Genomic DNA, 19,246 nt, shown 5'->3' with positions numbered 1-19,246 from the left:
CGTTTTCCCCAGTTGCATTTTCAGAATGTTTATACAGTACAATGGATTTTATCTTTTGAGTTTGCTCATCAGCGTGCCTTGTTCCCTTTGCAATGTTTGTCTTGTTCCCTTTGCAATGTTTGCCTTGTTCCCTTTGCAGTGTTTCCTGTGAGGATTTATGGTAATGTTCAACATTTCAGTTGTGCATTACTATTTTCAGGTTATTCTACTTTGACACAAACCAGCTGGTGTAAATATGTCAGAAAGTAGGAATTTCTGTTTGGGTTTTCAAAGCATTTGTTTGCAACTCTGGGTAGCAAGCGTGCGAGTTGTGTGTGCATGTGGTTTCTGTGGCTCCCAGAGAAGCCATTCTCTTTGCCTACACACTGTGGTTGGTCCTTATAAAACCTTTTTTCTAGCACTTTGTTTCATCTGACTTTTCAAATTTTTAAGAGATTGATTGGGTTTCTCATGACATGTAAAGCACAAGCTGGTAGATCTGTGGCTCGAGAGGCCAAAGATAATCCAATACGTGAGGTGTTTTTCTGCATTTCCACTGAATGTGATGTTCAACCTGAATTTTCCATTTCTGATGAAAAGTACATTTATAATTTTTTTAAGCTTTTGTCCCTGACATTTTAAAATACTGGGTTAGGTAATCCATCCGTTGCGTAATTTATTTAAATTTGAAGGAACTTACTGCCTAAGGGAGCTCTCCGTCTGTAGCTCATTTCTTTCTCTCCCAAACATTTTTTCTTTGAAAGTTCTCCAGTTTCTCCTTATCTGTCTTTGGGTGGCTTCCAATGAGTTGCCGTAACACCCAATGTGTCAGTGCCTTGTGTGCTTGCTGTAGGTTACTGAAAGCTCATAGCATAAGAGAAGATTCCTAGCTTTAAATTAAGTAATAGAAAATGACACTTTGTGACCTCCCTAATGCTGTTAAATTCAGTGTGACCTGTGAAGCAAGAAAAAGTGGAAGGCTCTAAAGAAATCTTTAAATTAGCTTTTAAATTGTGAACCAGGAGCTATGTCTCCTGCAGAGACATCGGTGGCTTTAACTGAGGTAAATTCCTAACATTTGTGACTATAAATCCTTAAAATCTGATTGACCTCTTTAAAAATCAAAGGTGAGGGTTTAAGGGACACCAGGATTATGAAGATTAATTCCCATTCCTAGCCAACTGTTCCTGGGGGAAGCAGTTCTGAGAAAAATAGTTTACTGTATAGTGGAAATAGCTGATAAGGCATTGTCCTACTCCTGCAAATGGAAGTTTTAGAGAACTGTGATGTTAACTAGCTGGACTGCTTGTTCGTTAGGGATAGCTCTGGATTAAGTAGTAGTAATTCAGGAGAGAATCAAAATGAGGGTTCATGTGCTGTTGAAGTGCAAAGGAAAAACCATGATCAAGTATATTGTGGCATTGACTCCCAGCCTGGTCTGTACCACAGCTGCTGTAGGTACTGCTTTTGCTTTAGCTGGGATGTAGCCAGAACCTTTTCCCTTCATTTGTTTGTTTATTCTTTTAAGCTTGGGAAAGCAAATGAGTCATAACTTTCCACTGAAAACACTACCTTGTTCTTACTTTTCTTTGCAAGGTATTTATTTTGTCCTTTCAAAAAAATAGTTGGTTTTCCATTTCCCTCTTAAAAATTATATCAGAAGCTCTAGGCTTCCTGGGTTTCCGCACCAAAAAACCTCATAATTTTTGCAGGGACTTGGATGGCCTTGCATAACCTGGAATTCACGTATTTGAGACCTGTTTTATGTCCTACTCCCCCAAAGAGCCTGATTTGGTACACAAGAGAAGATATTTTAAGACTGAACAGATTATTTTTGTGTTTGTGTGTTGGGGGTGGGGTGGTGAAAGTTGCATCTTTCTGAAATTGGGCCTAGAACTTCAGAAGGAGAAGAACAAGAGCCAGGAAAACTGATTGTACTTCTAAATGTCATTACAGCCTTCTTAACAAAAAGGTAAGCCTTTTTAAACGTAGCATAATGCATATCTTGTTTTGGGGCAATGAAATCCACAGATTGCTTTTGGCTCCTGGATTCCCTCCTGCAGTACACTTCTTACGGGGTGACGCCACCAAGTCTCAGCCATTCCGAAAACAGACAGCGGCCGCCATCGGGAGCTGGCTACTCTCTCCCTGAGCGGATGGAAGGTAAGAGCTTTAACTACCAAGCAGAGCCACAACTGAGGGAGTGTCAGGGTGGAATTTAGGAAGACTGAGGCAGACCCATTGAGTTATATGCCAGTAACGTTAGTTTGGTATGAGCTCTACAATGTTCTGTTGTTTTACTATAGAAGAGAGCACTTACTGTAGGGATTTCTCATGATATAGTTGTGATTTGACTGAAGAAAATGTTCTGTTGGTAGAGTAGGAATTTTCAGATGCCTGGTTCTGCTAGGGAGCATTCTAGTTACTTGCTATGGAGCGTGTAAAGCATTCAGTCTTGTCTCACAGGCTGCCAGCAAAACTTGGATTACCTACCATCATAGGTGCACAGTCTTACTGGTTTATAAGGTACCCTTTAGTTAATTCTAACCCGAGATTTAGCTACAAGTCATCATTACTGTAAAGAGCTCCTGGGTTTACAGCAAGTCTGTTTAGCCGGAGGCAAATGTCAGTAACTCTTATCCTACCAGTCTTTTGGTAACCCAGTCTGTCTCTGCTGTGAGTTGCAGGTAACCATTTGCATCGATACTCAAAGGTGCTCGAGGCTCACTTGGGAGACCCTAAACCCCGGTCCCTTCCTGCTTGTCCTCACCTGTCCTGGGCCAAACCACAGCCTTTGAATGAAACTGCCCCCAGGTTAGTATACATCTTTCTTACAGCTATACAACAAGTTTTGCTTTTGAGTTCAACTGAAGAACTATTTGTTCCATCTGCTTTTGAAAGGGACAACTGGAATGTCTTTCCTAGAGAAATACCAGATTGCAAAGAGGAAATAATGATTAATGCCCCTTCACTGAATAGTTCTGACTCACCTTATAGCTACACTATGAAACTGGGGGGATTTTAAAAATAGCTTCACAAGTCAGTTCACCACTGTGATTGAGTGATCCCACCTTAGAGTGAACAGTCTTGGTTAAATCTATCGTCAGTGTGTGCCTTTGAAATAGTTTTCTGATGCAGCTTCTTGGACAGCTCGCCTAACTGCCTTCTGTTGTTGTTGTGGTTTAACCCCAGCCAGCAACTAAGCACCACACAGCCGCTCACTCACTCCCCCCCCCCCCCAGTGGGATGGGGGAGAAAATCGGGAAAAGAAGTAAAACTCATGGGTTGAGATAAGAACGGTTTAATAGAACAGAAAAGAAGAAACTAGTAATGATAATGATAACACTAATAAAATGACAACAGCAATAATAAAAGGATTGGAATGTACAAATGATGCGCAGTGCAATTGCTCACCACCTGCTGATTGACACCCAGCTAGTCCCCAAGCGGCGATTCCCCGGTCTCCCCCCCCCTCCAGTTCCTAAACTAGATGTGATGTCACATGGTATGGAATACCCTGTTGGCCACTTTGGGTCAGCTGCCCTGGCTGTGTCCTGTGCCAGCTTCTTGTGCCCCTCCAGCTTTCTCACTGGCTGGGCATGAGAAGCTGAAAAATCCTTGACTTTAGTCTAAACACTACTTAGCAACAACTGAAAACATCAGTGTTATCAACATTCTTGGCATACTGAACTCAAAACATAGCACCGTACCAGCTACTAGGAAGACAGTTAACTCTATCCCAGCTGAAACCAGGACAGTTGTATTGTTTGTCAACTTGAAGCAAAATGTGTCAACATACAGCCCATACTTGTCTGCTGAGCTAGTAACTTTTGGTAGTCTGTGTGCAAGAGAGAGAGTTGTTGGTAAATGGTTGCCAATCTAAGTGTGTCCCTGTGGCATCTGAATTTAGCTTTGGAGGCCTGCAAACTGCACAACCTAAAGAATGGAGCAGATTATCATTTGGGTCCAAACTAGTGAGTTATTTGTAGGTTCCAACTGTCACTTTCTCTAGATGTTTCTACAAAATTCCTTGCGTTACTGAAGTGGGCAGACATTTCTGTCTTTACATTTCTTCTAGCAACCTTTGGAAACATCAAAAGTTACTGTCAATTGACCTTGATAAAGTGGCTTTGCCCAGTTTTCGACAGAACCGACCCCAAGTGAGACCATTGTCCCCTGGAGAAAGTGGAGCATGGGACATTCCTGGAGGTAAATTTGAAAAATTTGAAAGTTGCTGTTTTGCTTTGCTTTTTGTATAAGCTTTGAAAAAAACCCAAACATGGTGCAGCCAGAAGAGAGGCCACGTGTTTTATTTCCAGTTGTGAAAAACAAGCAAATAATAGTATGGCTGTGTTGTAAAAGGCTGACTGATGAAGCCTAAGAGAAATATTTTTGCATAGGAATAGTTTATTCAGAAGAAAGCATGCGTGCCATACTGGGAGGAGGATTTTGGTGGGTGCTTTTTGGGTAGTTGAGGTTTGTTTTGGTGCTGTTCAGACCGACGGGTGTCAGCAGCAGTCCCTGTCCTTGGGAACTGTGGCTAGATACCTTCTGCTAATTAAAATTCCTTGCGTGAGTGCACAAAAGCAGTGTCCAGAAGAGTTTGTCTGAATGGTGCCTTGGTGTTACGCTAACAAATGATTTAGAGCACTTGAAACAGCTTTCAGTCTAATGGTGGGCTGCTCTCCTGTATAAGCTTGACACTGCAGACCCAGCTGGAAGTGGTTTGAAAGCCTCATGCATGCTCTTTTCCCAGTCTGAGCTGCTAGACTGAAAGAACCCTGTAAAAACAAAGGGTTCGGTTCTAGAACTCATCCTTGCCATGTGCGTGCATGGTCTCTGGAGCAAGCACAAAATCACTTCCTCGTGGCATCAGGATTTGGTGTGATTTATAGAAATTACTTAGTGGTAAAATTATGATCAAGCATTTGCATCTCTCTTCTAATACAGAAGAGAAGATTGTTGTTGCAGGGGAAATCTGGGTTATACTTTCGTGTGCCCAAATAGGTCAAGGTGGAAATGCTGGTGCTTTTCTGTAATGTTAGCCTCCTGTCTTATTTTCGCTAATCGGTCTGCAGTTGTTAATCTTCCTGTCTGAGATGTAATCTGATTAATAGCTGTTTCGTCTTTGAACAAGAGTTACCATTGGATCATTTTGGTAGATAGTGTTAATGCTGCAAAGACGTCATAGCTCATGCAGTCACTAGTCACTTCCAAACCTCTTTGACTTTCTAGGTATAATGCCTGGCCGGTACAACCAGGATGTAGGGCAGACTATTCCGGTCTTTGCTTTTCTTGGTGCCATGGTGGTTCTGGCGTTCTTTGTGGTGCAGATCAACAAAGCGAAGAGCAGGCCAAAGAGACGGAAACCACGAGTGAAACGACCACAGCTTATGCAACAGGTTCATCCACCAAAGACGCCTTCTGTGTGAAAGCTCTCTCTTGCCAAAGATGACCTCCTTTTACCGGTTGCTTTCCTGGGCGATCGATTGCTCCTAGTGAAGGTGCCACGAATGCGGCGCTGATCGTACTAGTAATTCACACCTGACATCATCTCATAGTCTTTGGTTTCTGGAGAGAGAAAAAAAAAAAGGACCTCAGTTGATCGTCTGTACATAAAACTGCAGCTTTAAGCAGCCAAAGCCACCAAAGACTTGAATACTGTTTAAATGGCTGCTTAGTCACTACATATCCCAAGAGGGGGAAAATGGACCTTTTTTTTAAGCTGACCAAACTAAAATTTATTTGTTTAGAGGCTATTTTCTATATTTATTGTTGGGGAGGGCGGGGGCAAAAGTCACTTTAAGGACCTCTGCTAAGGAAAAACAAGTGCATTTTTTTGGATGGAATGCAATTTTCTAGAACGGTATTATGCTGAAGATTATAATGTACACCATTAAAGGACGGAGGGGGCAAGAGAGACCAGTACAAATTGGTGAGACATACTCCTGCAGTTTATTTTTATAAAGCCAACTACCATGATGTTTTGTAATTTTTGGTCATGATTTCACCGTTGTTGGTGAAGCAGATTTTCAATAAATATGTTATCTATATGAAGCTAAAACAACGTGCTAGATGGCTCTTCTTTCCACTGCCAGTCATAGAGAGCAAGTTGTTGAGTAGAGAAAATTTTCATGTCTTCCCCCTCTTCACCCCGTATATTTATCCTTAATATCAGCATCCTGTGCTGCAGACCTTCCTTTGGAGCATTAACGGGACAGTCATATAAAAGGTGCTCGCCCTGAATGAACGCAGAGTTTCGAAAACCTTCAAAACTGCAGAAGCAGCTAACGAGGAGAGAGCTCCCAAAGGGCAGCTCAGTGATAAGCTGTATAAGAAACTGTCGTGTGGATGGCACCTAACAGCATAGTGTTGTACGTCACAAAGCCAAAAACCCTGTCTCCTGTCTCCTGCTTGAAAGCCTGTGACTTGTTATGGGCTTAGATAAGGACGCAGGCACAAGTTGCCCCTGACCATGCGGTGTCGGTTAACATTGCCATCATTGAAATAGCTTCTCTCTTTTGTAGCGAAGCTGCGAGATTTTCCCTGACAGCTGCTTTTATCACCGCTCCAAATAAGAGTACCTTTTCCCAGGAGAAGCAGGGAGGTGACGGCTACCTCTGTTAGTGAACAGAAGCAGTGCCTGGGCAGGGAAGTGGTCTGTACCAGTGGACGGTCCCGGGTGAGCTCTTGGGCAGCTCATCGGCTCCTGCCCAGCCCTGGGCACAGCTGGAGAGGGAGAAGGTGCCCGGGACAGCCCCGCTGGTTGGTCTGACTGTACCCACCCTGTTTGGGGCTTACGATGATGGATGGTGGTGGTGGGCCTTGGGAAGGGCACTGCAGGAGAGAACATGTGGCCTGGGGCAAACCTTTCAAGAGATGGCCATGGATAGGGTTTCACAGTGCATGAGTGTCCCGCAAAAAGGATTGTGAAAACCCATTTTCCCTAACCTGGAGAGTGGTTGGCTTTCCCCAGCCTGCCTCTTCCCTTCTGAAGATGAGGATGCACTGGAAGAGGTGACATCCTGTTGCTGTGCCAGAGGAGGCATCAAGCTTTCACCTTGGAGCCGTTAGCGGAAACTCATTGGGGCTGAGGAGATGGCCCTGACGTTGGGCTGCTTGTGCCATCCCAATGGGGCTGGAGCCCATTGCTCCTCCCTCTCTGACCACGGACCCATGCTGACAGAGGGGATTTTCTCCATCTGACCCATGGCATCAGGGTCTCTCGTAGGACCAACCAGCAAGAGCTCTGCAAGTCGTACTGGTTGCAAAAGAGCTGCCAGTAAAGGTGTAAAATCTCAAGGGCCAGACCTCAGAAGGAAATGCAGGTAACAAAGCGTAATTGTAATCGCTGTTTTCATTTGTCCAAAACAAGGACTGTCTGTTTGCACTTTTGTACCTTTGACTATCTTCAGAGTAGTAACATGGAAAATACATCAGCTGCCCTTTTTCCATCAAAGGGAAGGGAGGAGGGCACCTGCCAAGGGGACACAGCAGTGGGTAAAGCTGCCAACCCACGGCGACCCTTGGGCTACAGGTCATAGCCCAGGGGCTGGAGCACCCTGGTAAATGGGAGAATGGGTGAAAAAATACAAGCAAGGGAGCCCAGAGTCCCTGAGCAGAGAAACTGCCCGGAGCTGCTGGGCCAGTGTGGGAGGTGGGCTGCATCCCTTTGATTTGAGGCGCTCCCCTCAGAGGGAGCCTGGAAAGCTTTGGTGCCACTGCTCTGCTCAGTGCTAATGAGGAGGCTCGCTCCGCTCATCACAGCACTAATGAGAGATTATAGCTCCATTACAGCCTCGAAACCAGAGTCAAGCTGTATCAAAGCGCCAGTCCGAATTAAGAGCCTTTCCCAGTGGCTGGTATTTTACAGCCCAGTGGCCAATTTCTAAATCGTAGAGGCCAATTATTTCCGAAGCCTTTGGTGTGCAGCTAATGAAGGCCTGGAAGGGCCCTTCTAAATGGTTATAAGCCCCGTAGGCGGCAGAGATGTAATGGAGGTGGCAGGCACAATTAGCCATCCATAATTCCTCCTAGCAGCTGATTAAAGTCTCTTTATCCGTCTTACCGAGATCAGAAGGGCACATATGTGGGAAATCAAAAATGCATTAGGGGCTGTCAGCCAGCGTCAGGGGCCTGCGCACTGAGCCCTGGGGCAGTGGCATGTGCTGGGAGTGGCACAGAGCTGCTGCGTGTCCCCCTGTGTAGGGGATGGGCCCCTCGTCCCCGTGGGGTGCAGCCTCTTCCGTGTGGGTCCCCTGCAGCACCAGTCACCCCATCCTGTTATCCCGGCACCGCCTTTCCCTGCGTGGAGCAGGGGATGGGATGGGGTGGCTCCTCACTAAGGTCTCCCAAGTGCCCGGTGGGCTTTTTAGCTGCTGCGGAGACACCGAGGGGTGCTGGCCTCATCCTGCACCCAAGGAGCGGAGAAGCGTCAACCAGCCAAACGGTCTGAAGAGCGCTCGCTGCAGCCGCCTTCCCTCGCCCTCCCTGCCCCGGGATGTTCCAAAGTGCCTCATGGTGGGACTTTCATGGATGAAATGTGAATGCAGCCGGAACAGGGAGGCCCCAGCCTGCCCAGCCCAAGCCCCATGCTGGGAGCTGCTGGTTTTCCTGTGGTCTGTACTAGCTCTTTGAGGCTTGGGGATGCCCGCAGAGGGCGGGACGCGGACCGCCGGTCCCGAGCCAGGGCGATGCATGAACCGTAGACCCCCGCTCTCCACGGGAGCTTTGGGGCGATGCCCGCTCCCCTGCACCCGAGCCGGGGTGGGATCAGGACGGGGCTTTCCTTGGGTAAGCTCGGGTGGGGTTTCCCACGACCGGCTCTGGCCCCGTCCCCCGGTGCCCCCTCCCCGCTGGTGCGGGGGGTGGGGGTCCGCGGAGCCCCCGCGCTCACCCGCGCCCGCCTCCGCGGGGCCCGGCGGAGGGGGGGGCGAGGGGGGGTTGCTCTCCCCCTGCCCGCCCCGGCCCAGAGCCCTGCCGAGGAGGCGCCGGGATGGAGCGGGCGGCGGGCGAGGGCCGGCCCCTGCTGCCGGGCAGCGCCGGGCTCTCCTCCGCCGGCGCCGTTTTCATCATGCTGAAGTCGGCGCTGGGAGCGGGGCTGCTGAGCTTCCCCTGGGCCTTCGGCAGGGCCGGCGGGGCCGCCCCCGCCCTCCTGGTGGAGCTGGTAAGGCGGGGGGGTCGGGGGGGGCCGAGCCGGGGTGGGGAGGACGGCAGCGGCATCCCCAAAGGGAGCCGAGATACCTGCCGGCCTGGGGAAAAGGGGCGAGGGGAAGGCGGGGTTCACCTGCCCCGGCATTTGGGGGGGCTGGCGGGGGCACCCTTCCCTTTGTACGGCACGCAGTACCTGCGTCCCGATCCAGGCTGAAAGGGAGAACAGGGGTGCAAAAGCCGCTGCCGCCTTAGAGATGCTTTTAGCTGGCTTTTAGCTCAACCTAAAATAAAATTGGTGGCTGGTCCCCTATATGCCCCCAAAACCTCAAATCTAAACCCAAAGTATCACATAGGGCTGTTTCTCCATCCTTTTGCTGGCTTGTGTTACCCGGGGCCACAAGGTGACCTGACTGGCGACCTGGTCCCTGGCCATGGCCCTTCTGGGTCCCCCCCTGGGTCCAGGGGGTGATGGAGAGTCCCTGTGGTGCTTCTTCCCGGGTCCTGTCCCCATAGGGCTCGCTGGTCTTCCTCGTGAGTGGGCTGGCGGTGCTGGGCTACGCTGCAGCCCTCAGCGCCCAGCCCACCTACCAGGGGGTCGTCCGGGCGGTGTGTGGGGCAGCGGCGGGGAAGCTCTGCGAGGTCTGCTTCCTCCTCAACCTCTTCATGATCTCCGTGGCCCTCCTCAGAGTGGTGGGTGACCAGCTGGAGAAACGTGAGTTGTTTCCCCCCGACCACGCTCGGGGCCGGTGGCTCCCAGGAGTGAGGGGCAGGTGGTCCCATGTGGGCTGGGGGCAGCCCTGGGGTTTTCTTGGGACCCCCCAAGGATGTGGGGCTCCCTGGCCCTGGCATGATGTGATGCTCCCAACCCCCTTGGGCCACCTTTCAGCGCGCTGCTGACCCCCCCACTGCTCCCTGCAGTATGCGACTCCTTGTACCCCAATGGAACGCTGAGTGGGGCCCCCCCGCCGCCCCCCTGGTACGTGGACCAGCGCTTCACCCTCTCTGCTCTCTGCATCCTCGTCATCTTCCCGCTCTCTGTGCCCAGGGAGATCAGCTTCCAGAAGTACTCCAGGTACCACCTGGGCCACCCTTGTGGTGGCCCACCCCTGGGCACCCTATACCCCCGGCCACCTCCTCCCAGGTCCCTGTGGGGCCACAGGACACCCCTCCCACCCACCCCCATGCCCCCCCGGCTGCCAGGGGTCTGCATGCTGATGCTCTCCCATACCCTGGCAGCATCCTGGGCACGCTGGCCGCCTGCTATCTCACCCTGGTCATCATCCTGAAATACTACCTGCAGGCAGAGAGCCTGAGCTCGTCTGAGCCCCCCCAGTCCTCCAGGTAGGGGGGGGGGGTCAGCCCCACGTCCCTCCCACCCCATCCTCTGTGGCATCAGCAGTGGCATGGGGCAAGGCTGGAGGCTGTGCGGGGAGTGGCCATGGAGGGGCAGGGGGTGAGCCAGGGACAGCACTGGCAGGGTGGTGGGTGGGTGGCAGCCCCCAGCCCCAGCTTTCACCCCAGCAATCCCCCCATCTCCCAAAATCACCGGGCAGAAGGTTCCTGCAGGCTTCACAGCTTATGCCGCCAAGGTCCCCTCTGCGTCTGGGAGCCTCACACCCCTTGCTCTGCACTTCCCCCCCCCCCCCCCCCCCCCATGCCACAGGGCCTCCTCCTGGGCCTCCATCTTCAGCGTCATCCCTACCATCTGCTTTGGCTTCCAGGTAGGTCATCCGCACAGTCCCCGGCTGCCGGGGCGGTGCTGGCAGCCTCCCGCAGCGTCCCGGACCATGGGGACGCCATCCCTTGGCGGGGGGGGGTTGCAGGGAAGGGGACCCATGGCTGTCACCAGTGGTGGCTGCAGGGCAGGACACAAGCCCCTGGGGATGGGCGAGAGTGGGACAGGGCACCCACGGATGGGAGGGAAGTCACTGGGGGTGGGGGTTGTCCCTGCATGGGGCCCCAGCACCATCCCCCCCCCTGCCTTGCAGTGCCACGAGGCTTGCGTGGCCATCTACAGCAGCATGCGCAACCAGAGCTTCTCCCACTGGGTCACCGTCTCTGTGCTCTCCATGCTCATCTGCCTGCTCATCTACTCCCTCACCGGTAACCCCAGCACCGGAGCCCTTCATCCCCTCCTTGCCCCAGGGGTTCCCCGGCCCCAGGGCTCATCCATCCTCCTTGGGGCTCTTCTGTCCTTCTCACCGGCACGGCCGCCCACCTCCCCATCGGCAGGGCTCTACGGCTACCTGACCTTCGGCGAGGCCGTGGCGTCCGACGTCCTGATGTCCTACCCAGGGAATGACCCGATCGTCACTGTCGCCCGCCTGCTCTTCGGCGTCTCCATCGTCACCATCTACCCCATCGTGGTGCTGCTGGGCAGGTGAGGGGGCGGTGGCGAGCCAGGTTGTTCCCCCCGGCCCGTGTGGCTCTGCTGGGTGCCGTCAGCCCAGCCCGACACCCTCCCCAGGTCGGTGGTGCGAGATGTGTGGTCAACGCCCAAGCGCGGGGCCACAGCGGTACCCGAGGCGCACGAGCAGCGGAACCGGGTGGCACTGACAGTCGCCTGGATGGCCGCCACACTCGCCATCGCCCTGTTCGTCCCAGACATCGGCAAGGTCATTGAGCTCATTGGGGGCATCAGCGCCTTCTTCATCTTCATCTTCCCAGGCAAGAGTGAGCAGTGGGAGGGAGGGCAGGGGGTCACCGGTGCCAAGAGCGTCGCTGCGGTGGGGCTGTTGTGGTGGGTGGCTCATCCTGGCCCCATTTTGGGGGTGCAGGGGAGTGCTTCTGGGGGATGCCACGGTGGGGCCTGGGCGAGGGGTGCCATGGCAGTGGGGCTGAGCCTCTGCGTTGGCGGCAGGACTGTGCCTGGTGTGCATGACTGGGACCCGCACCCTCAGACCACGCAAAAAGTGAGTGTCTGTGGGCTCGGCGGTGCGGGCAAGGGCAGGGGTACGGGCAGGGGCAGGGTGCAGCATCCCATGACCCATGGCTCGGGCAGGGTCCCTGGGGGTCACCCTGGCCAAGGTGGGAGCCCCATGAGGAGGGGGATTTGGGGCATCTGTAAGCACTGAAAGCAGGAGCACTTGCTGCGGGACATGACGTCTGTGGTGGAGCTCAAGGGCGGGTATGGAGGGATGTGCTCTGACATTGGAGATACCAGGGATGTGCCCGGGCATTGGGGAGGTGCCCAAACATTGGGGATGTGCCTGGGTACCAGGCGTGTGCCCAGGCAATGGGGTTGTGCCCAAGTATTGGGGGTGTGCCCAGGCATCAGAGGTGCCCGGGTACCAGACCCCTTGCAATGCAGAACAGCTGTAGAGGAAGGAGAGCCGTGGGGTTTGGAAGCACTGGGGAACCCGGAGGGGGCTCGGGTGGGGGTCAGAGGGGCACGGTGCCCCAAGGCAGGCAGTCATCAGGTGTTCAGCGTCTGCTGTGCCCGGGTGGTGTGTCCCCATCACCACTCCCGGCTGGAGAGGCTGGGGCACAGCAGCGGCCCGTGTCAGGGGGACCTGGCACAGTGCTGGCAGGTTTTGGGGTAAGCATGTGCCAAAGCGTGTCTGTGGTGCCTGAGGGGGAGCAGCAGAGTCTGAGTGAGGATGGAGGTGATGTGAGGGCATCCTGTCCCCCATAGCAGCTGGAGGGAGCACCCCCAGACCTTGGGGTCTCAGCCAAGAGGGTGTCCTGGGACGGGGGCAGGGGCAAGGTTGTCTGGGCAGGGGCGAGGGTGCCTCTGGGGATGCTGAAGTGCTGGGGGGGCAAGGCAGGAGGTAAGCAGGGGCACCCAGGTGGGCGACAAGGACTTGGAGGGGTGCCTCGGGGAAACCCGCCAGGGCGTGAGCCCGGGAGTGCCATCACGAGGAGGGGACAACATGAGCCGGAGCGATGGGGACAGTCCCAGCCTGCCTGGGGCAGTTCGGGAAGGCGCACGGTGCCGACAACCCCATGACAGAGCAGCACCGGGGTTTGGGGGTGAGTGCCATGTCCTGGGGGCTCGGTGTCCGGTTGAGAAGGGGGGCTGAGTGCCCGGCGAGAGGGGGACAGGGAGGTGCCGACCCACAGGTCACGGGACTGGGGATGGAGCTGGGGAGGGGGCAGGGGTGGGGGCATGTGGCAGTAGGGTGAGGACTGGGTGTGTGTGGGAGCAGCCGTGCCTGAGCGTGGGGGGCTGATGTGGGTCTGTGCCCCCTCAGCGGGGCTGCCGGGCACAAGCAGAACCAGGGATGGTCTCGTGGTGGCAGCTGCCAGGCTTTTGACCAGATTTCGTGTATCATTGCAGTGGGCACGGGGTATGAGCCGGAGGGGCTGCCGGGGTCTTTGGCCATCCGCTGGGAGCGATGCAGAGGACCATAGCAGAGAAGGCTGAGCGCCCGCAGAGGGCCCCACACCCGGGGGGCCGGGGGCCAGGGGGTGGCATGTTACTGGGGGTTGGTTCTGTCCCACCGGCCCCCTGCTCGTGTTCCCGCAGGGCTGCTTTCATCGCCTGGGGTGTCCTCTCCGTGCTCTGCGGCGCCTTCGTCTGCGGGCAGAGTGCTGCCCTGGCCGTGCTGGGGCTGCTGCACTGAGGGGCAGCGGACCCCGCTATTGTGCCCCCCCACCATGACCACCCCCACCCTGGACAGCCACCCTGGACACGGCTACGCTGCTGGATCCCATTGTGGTTTTATTTGGCATCACCGTCCCCGTTGTACAGCGGCTAATAAAGATGGGACAGGGTATCGGCGAGGGCCCTGCGCCATGCACCCTGAGGGATCCCCACGCACGGCGGGTTGGGGGCAGGATGGGCAGCGAGCGCTGCACACGCACAGACAGACCACAGACAGACCACAGACAGACGTACAGAACCCAGGAAGGGGGGGGGGGGAAGGACAGCCACCCCCACACCTGCAAGGCACCTGCTGCCACCACACACACACACGCAAAGGAAACCCCTCGGGACCACTCGCACCCCGCAGGACTAAAAGGCACCCCAGGAGCAGGGCTACCCTGAACTCCTCCCCACCCAGGGACAAGGATCCCCGTCCCTGTAGGCACACACACACTGCTCCAGGCACAGTCTCACCCCCCAGCCCCCTCCCTGGGTGGCCCTGGGGACTAGCAGGGACACCCCCAACTTACCCACCCCAGGGGGGCTCCAGCCTCCCACTCCCACCCCTGTTCCTCATCACTGGCTCCCTACCCCTGCCTTGCCCCCTCCCCATCACCTGGCTGCCTGCACCCTGCCTCCCCCACTCCCTGCCTGCCCGTGCCTGGGGGATGCCCCTCCCCGCCAAACCCTGCCAGCTGCTCTTTGGCAGACCCCAGGGGGACACCCCCTACCTCCCTCCAACTCCCCCCCCCCCCCCCAGACCACCCCACTCCAGGGAGAGGTGACCCAGGTGATGGGGTAGCCAGCAGGGGGGATCCTATGGGGTGCTGGGGACACACACAGGGGTTTCCTTCACTGCAGACAGGTCACACCGACACCTCCCACCCGCCCCAGCCACGCAGGGAGTCACGGCCACCCCGCAGCGGGGACGGATGCTGGCGGGCCCCCGGCAGCAGTGATCACTCTCGGCTCAGGGTGCACCAGGCAGCTGCAGAGGAACAGCACCAGAGGGTCACCTCTGCCCAGCCCCGCACCACCCCAGCCCACGCTGCCCCGTGCCCCCTGCCCACCCCAGCTCCCCAACAGTGGTGCTGGCCACCCAGGGGTCCTTCTCCCCCACCCCGCGGGGCAGCCACCCTCCTACCTGGCACGGCCACGCTGGAGACGGCCTCAGGCTGGCTCAGCGTGTCCACCTTGACGTGCTGGAAGCCCTTGCAGGTGGCACTCTGCAGGTGCCTGCGCCCGGGTGGGAAAGAGTGGGCGACAGCCTCCCCTAAGTCGCCATCCCAGCCCCCTGCAACCCCGTCGGCTCTGGCAGGGGCTTGGGCAAAGCACCCTGCCATGGTTCAGGACAGTGTAGACCTCCCATTCCCCCATGTCCAAAGGCATCCCCAGGCAGAAGATGCACAGAGACCTCCCAAGCCCCTGTCCCCTTTACAGTGACAGCCCCAGGACAGACAGATCGATCCTCGTCCCTGCCATCAGACAGGGGACGCAGATTGGGACTCAGCAGGTCCAACACCCCTCCGCGCCGGAGCACCCCACCCAAAAATGAGCTCTTTGTGCCCCCTCCCCTACCTCTTCCAGTCCTCCTCAGTCTCCCAGAACTCGTAGACGATGAAGGTGACCCCATCGGGCAGCTTCACCGCGGTGACACTGGCAGGAGCGGGGAGAGGGGTGAGCCCTGAACCATGGGGCATCCCTCCCCCCTCGGATTCTGCAGCCACAGGCATGCTGTAGGGTGGGCCACCAAGGGGGGTGACCCCAGCCCCAGCAGCCCAGGTTGGGGGAGCCCCCCCCCCACCAGCACTCCCCAGCCCATACAAAAGGGTTTTGGTGGCCAAGCATCACTACACCCCCAAATCCTGGCTGGTTTGCCTCAGCCCTTCACTTGGTGGAGTGCCCCTTGCTGTGAGGGCAGCTGGACACCCCCTGCCCCCCTCAGCCCCCCGCTGCACGGCTGCCGGTGGTACCCACTGGAAGCAGTCCCGCTCCCCGGCCACGCTCTTCAGGTACTGCTTCAGGGAGCTGCAAAACTCGCCCAGATGCTTGTGCGACACCGTCATCTCATCCCGCACCAGGAGGAGGTACTGCCGGGCCCCCCGAAACACAGCGGCATGTGAGACCCAAAAAACACGGTGACACCCCCCACCCCCAAGTCCGATGCCACGCTGCAGGGACACCCCAGCACCTCATGGGTGGTGGCCAGGCAGTCTCACCGTGCAAGCCGTGCTCTCGCTGTCCGACAGCCGCTGGTGCAGGTCAAACCAGAGAGTCTGGGAAAGGGGGGAAAAGGGGGGGGGGGGGCTGAGGCTTTGTGTCCCTCCCAGGCTGGCAGGTTTCTGTCCCCGTGCTTGGCATTATGGGATGTTCCCCCTTCTCTGCAGGGGATGGCTCTGAGAGCTGTTTGCACCTTAACGCCCTCCCATCAAGACCCTCTGCAAAAGCTTCCCGTGCTCCCAGTGCAGCCGACATCCCCAACACCACGTCCTCGCATCAGCCCCAAAATAGCTGTCACCTTTTCACAGTCCCTGAATTGTCCCTGGGGTGGCATGAGCAGGGGTACCCATCCCTCCTCAGTGCCCACTTGCACCTTCCCAGCCCCGGGCACACTCTTATTTCCTCTGGCAACCACGGTCAACATTTTTCTGCCCTCAACCTTCATGGCACCTCTCTGCTGCCATGTACAGCACCACCTTTCCCCTGTCCCCTTCTGCCCTGAAAGTGCAAACCAGGAGGATTTCAGAAACCCCTCCTGTACTGCAACATTTTCTCCTTCAGTCCCTAGATGGAGTAAGACTGCCTCTGCAAGAGACATTGTCTTCTTCCTTATGTTTTTCCTTGTTTAAATAAACTCAGTTAATTGTTCCACATTCAATAGCTGCCATCAGCTCGTCAGATGCAATATCCTCCAACACCATCACCACCAGCAACCCAGCTCCCACCCATGGCCCGTGCATGCCACAGCACAGGGATGGGCATGGCTACCTCTTGATCACCTCTGTCCCAACCAGGGCAGGAAGGTGCTGGGGCTGCGGGGACACCCAAGGGACAGCCCCACGCATGGAAATGCTGGCCCTTACCTTGTCCTCCAGCCTGCCGATCAGCTCGGCGAGCCTGTTGATCTGCCCCTCCAGCCCCTCCGCCTTGGTGTCGGGGGACCCTGTGCAGAGCCGGGAGGCAGTGATGGAGCAAGAGGCACCCGCAGACACCCCCAAGAGCCCTGTTGCCCTTCGGGGAAGTCAAGCGTTGCCTCCGTGCTGCCGCGGGGACCGGAGCTCCCTTCCCCGAGTGGCCCCAGCCACCCCAGGCTGCCAGTGCTGCTGGGAAGCGGCCATTGCTTACCAGTCTGGAAGCTCTTCCCATGCTCCCTGGGGACCATCCAGCTGGTGGGAGAGTAGCTGGGCACAGAGCTGTCGTACCAGGTGTCCATCAGACCGTGGCCAGCCTTGCTGGGGTAGTGCCTGCAACCAGAGAGCACATGGGCGGTCAGGGAGGGCAGAGCCGGGCACATACAGCACGGCATGAGCCAGCCCCAGGGAGCCGACATCGGGGCAGCCTTTTTGGCAGCTCTGCCACCAACACCGGACCCCTTGGAGAGCAGCAGTGCCCGCACCATGCCCAAGCAGCACAGGCTTCCCTCCGGTATCATCCTTCAGCATCACCCAGCATGGGGAGTGGGTCAGAACTAGAGCAACATCAGTGGGCTGCTCCCAGCAGCCATCACTTTTCTTTCCTGCTTATGAAACACCGCAGCAGCCCTCCTGGCATCTCCTGCAGCCCTTGGGGATTTTTTCTTCCCTAGGCAGACACCCACAACATTGGGCATTTGGGTGCCAGTAGCTGTGCCCAGCCGGCTGGCTGCACCTTAATGGGGCTGGTTTTGCAGTCGGATGGCTTTGGCGACTAACACGTGGGAAAAGGTGCTGTCACATAGGCTGCCCATGCCCAAATTGCTGCCCATGAGCAGGGGAAGCCTGCCCACCCGGCAGCCTGGCCATGCATCCCATCAACAGGCTGCAGCAGCAGTTCTCCTGGAGAATGGAGACACATCCACCGTAGCATCTCCTCCACCTTGCTTCTTCCTCTGGGGCTACAAAGTCCATTTGGCCTGGCTCATCCTGCAACACCTCTTGGAGAAAAGGAATGTGTGCGTGTGTGTGCATACACACATGCTCATGCATGCACGTACCCCTGAGACATCAACAACCATCCAGCCCCAGCTCCTTGGTGGTCCCCCCCCAGGCCCTCGTTCATTTGCAAGCCAGAGGGGATGCTAAGAACTGTCACCCCCACAAGGGTTTGCAGCTGCCGTCTGTGTGCAGCAAGATGGGAATGGGTTTTGGGAAGGATGAGCCTCTCTTTCCTTCCTCCTCCACTGATGGGAAGCCTGAGCCACAGAGGGAGAGGCTGAGCGGCTCAGAGGGTTTCCAGCGTTTCCTTCCAGCGAGAGCAGCTCCGTGCCAGCTGCCCACTGATGGAGGTGCCCGGGAGCCCTGGCTCCTCTCGGCATCTCTTGCCAGCCATGCGGATATCCCAGCTGGAGGCAACACGCCGAGCACCGGGGAGCCAATGGGCACAACACTGGCCAGCATTGTCCCTGCCCTCCTGTCCCTCCCCAGGCACCCGGCTCCCTCCGAAGCACAGCAGCGGGTGCCCTCTCTACCCTCCCTGACTACGCTCGACAATTTCAGCTGGCTCCTTTGGTGCCAAGGGAGCAATGTCCAGGCAGCTGTTGTCCTCCAAAATCAGCCAGTCTGGACTTGGCCACGTACATGGGAACGTGAGAAGCAGATCTGGTCCCGAAGAACATCCCCAAGATAAGAAAGCAAGAACAGCGATAAAGGTGGCAGGAAAATCCCCGTCGCTACAGGCTGTGCAATAATCCCACTGCTGGCGCTGAATAATCCCCAGTCAATAGGCAGGAAATTAGGTGAGAAGAGACAGAGATTTCTTTTTAATCACAATTTAATGAGGTGTCTCAGGCTTGGATGTTCTGCTCTCGCACTTTGTTTTACAGCCCTTTATTTTGGTGGTTTTTTAGGCCACCTCTTTGTCTTCATGCGGATGCATGAGATGATAATTTTTTGTGGTTGTTGGTTTATTTTTTCTATTACCACCATGAGAAAACAACTACAATAGTCCTCATTATGAACTGGGCCCACACGTCAGCAAATAAAAGCCAGCAAAGTCTTTCATGGGCTCTAATTGTTCCATCTGATGTCGGGCTTGTTTCCTCCTCATTGTTTCCCAGGAGCTCTTACTTTTTCCACATTTTGTACAAGGTTTGCCACAGGCCAGCAGTTTCCTTCCAAAATGGGGAGAAGAAAGCAATGTGGGGTGATGAAACCCAGAGCATTCCTCTTAGGAAAGCTGGTGAGATGTCACCGGAGCTGCCCAGGGTCTCACTGTGTACCAGGCAGCAACAGCTCCCGTGAGAGCAGCCCACTGCCGCCTGTTCAGGATGCAACTGCTGCTGATGTTAAAAACCCAAAACGCCAAGACCTGGCTGCAGTGAAGCATTTG

The 19,246-nt window shown here is 55.7% G+C and overlaps 3 protein-coding genes across 5 annotated transcripts in view; 2 read left to right on the top strand and 1 right to left on the bottom strand.

Moving 5' to 3' along the window:
• The window catches only part of MBTPS1 (membrane bound transcription factor peptidase, site 1), a 28,788-nt gene extending 22,749 nt beyond the window's left edge, over nucleotides 1-6,039 (top strand). For both annotated transcript variants that reach the window (XM_030024002.2, XM_030024003.2), the window contains exons 20-23: nucleotides 2,011-2,142; nucleotides 2,667-2,793; nucleotides 4,058-4,188; nucleotides 5,215-6,039. In XM_030024002.2, the coding sequence (XP_029879862.1) occupies nucleotides 2,011-2,142; nucleotides 2,667-2,793; nucleotides 4,058-4,188; nucleotides 5,215-5,411 (587 nt within the window). In that variant the 3' untranslated portion in view covers nucleotides 5,412-6,039. The remainder of the gene's footprint in view (nucleotides 1-2,010; nucleotides 2,143-2,666; nucleotides 2,794-4,057; nucleotides 4,189-5,214) is intronic.
• A 2,918-nt stretch (nucleotides 6,040-8,957) lies between these two features.
• On the top strand, nucleotides 8,958-13,814 carry SLC38A8 (solute carrier family 38 member 8). 2 transcript variants are annotated; one of them, XM_030026635.2, is made up of 10 exons: nucleotides 8,958-9,145; nucleotides 9,646-9,844; nucleotides 10,051-10,204; nucleotides 10,369-10,473; nucleotides 10,796-10,853; nucleotides 11,121-11,235; nucleotides 11,365-11,512; nucleotides 11,600-11,799; nucleotides 11,993-12,044; nucleotides 13,601-13,814. In XM_030026635.2, exons 1-10 carry the CDS (start codon nucleotides 8,975-8,977, stop codon nucleotides 13,695-13,697), a joined length of 1,299 nt encoding a protein of 432 aa, XP_029882495.1. In that variant the 5' UTR covers nucleotides 8,958-8,974; the 3' UTR covers nucleotides 13,698-13,814. The 2 variants fall into 2 exon arrangements, with proteins under 2 accessions (XP_029882495.1, XP_029882496.1); XM_030026636.2 differs by having other exon boundaries at nucleotides 13,412-13,713.
• Nucleotides 13,779-19,246, bottom strand: part of NECAB2 (N-terminal EF-hand calcium binding protein 2) — an 86,983-nt gene continuing 81,515 nt past the window's right edge. Inside the window, exons 7-13 of the mRNA XM_030026637.2 lie at nucleotides 17,066-17,184; nucleotides 16,804-16,883; nucleotides 15,940-15,996; nucleotides 15,698-15,810; nucleotides 15,299-15,376; nucleotides 14,865-14,956; nucleotides 13,779-14,708 (exon numbers count right to left, since the gene is read on the bottom strand). Coding sequence (XP_029882497.1) covers nucleotides 14,680-14,708; nucleotides 14,865-14,956; nucleotides 15,299-15,376; nucleotides 15,698-15,810; nucleotides 15,940-15,996; nucleotides 16,804-16,883; nucleotides 17,066-17,184 — 568 coding nt within the window. The 3' untranslated portion in view covers nucleotides 13,779-14,679. The remainder of the gene's footprint in view (nucleotides 14,709-14,864; nucleotides 14,957-15,298; nucleotides 15,377-15,697; nucleotides 15,811-15,939; nucleotides 15,997-16,803; nucleotides 16,884-17,065; nucleotides 17,185-19,246) is intronic.

Source organism: Aquila chrysaetos, chromosome 9 (assembly GCF_900496995.4).
Source record: "Aquila chrysaetos chrysaetos chromosome 9, bAquChr1.4, whole genome shotgun sequence".
Lineage (NCBI taxonomy): Eukaryota > Metazoa > Chordata > Aves > Accipitriformes > Accipitridae > Aquila > Aquila chrysaetos.
This window is presented reverse-complemented; position numbering and strand designations above follow the sequence as displayed.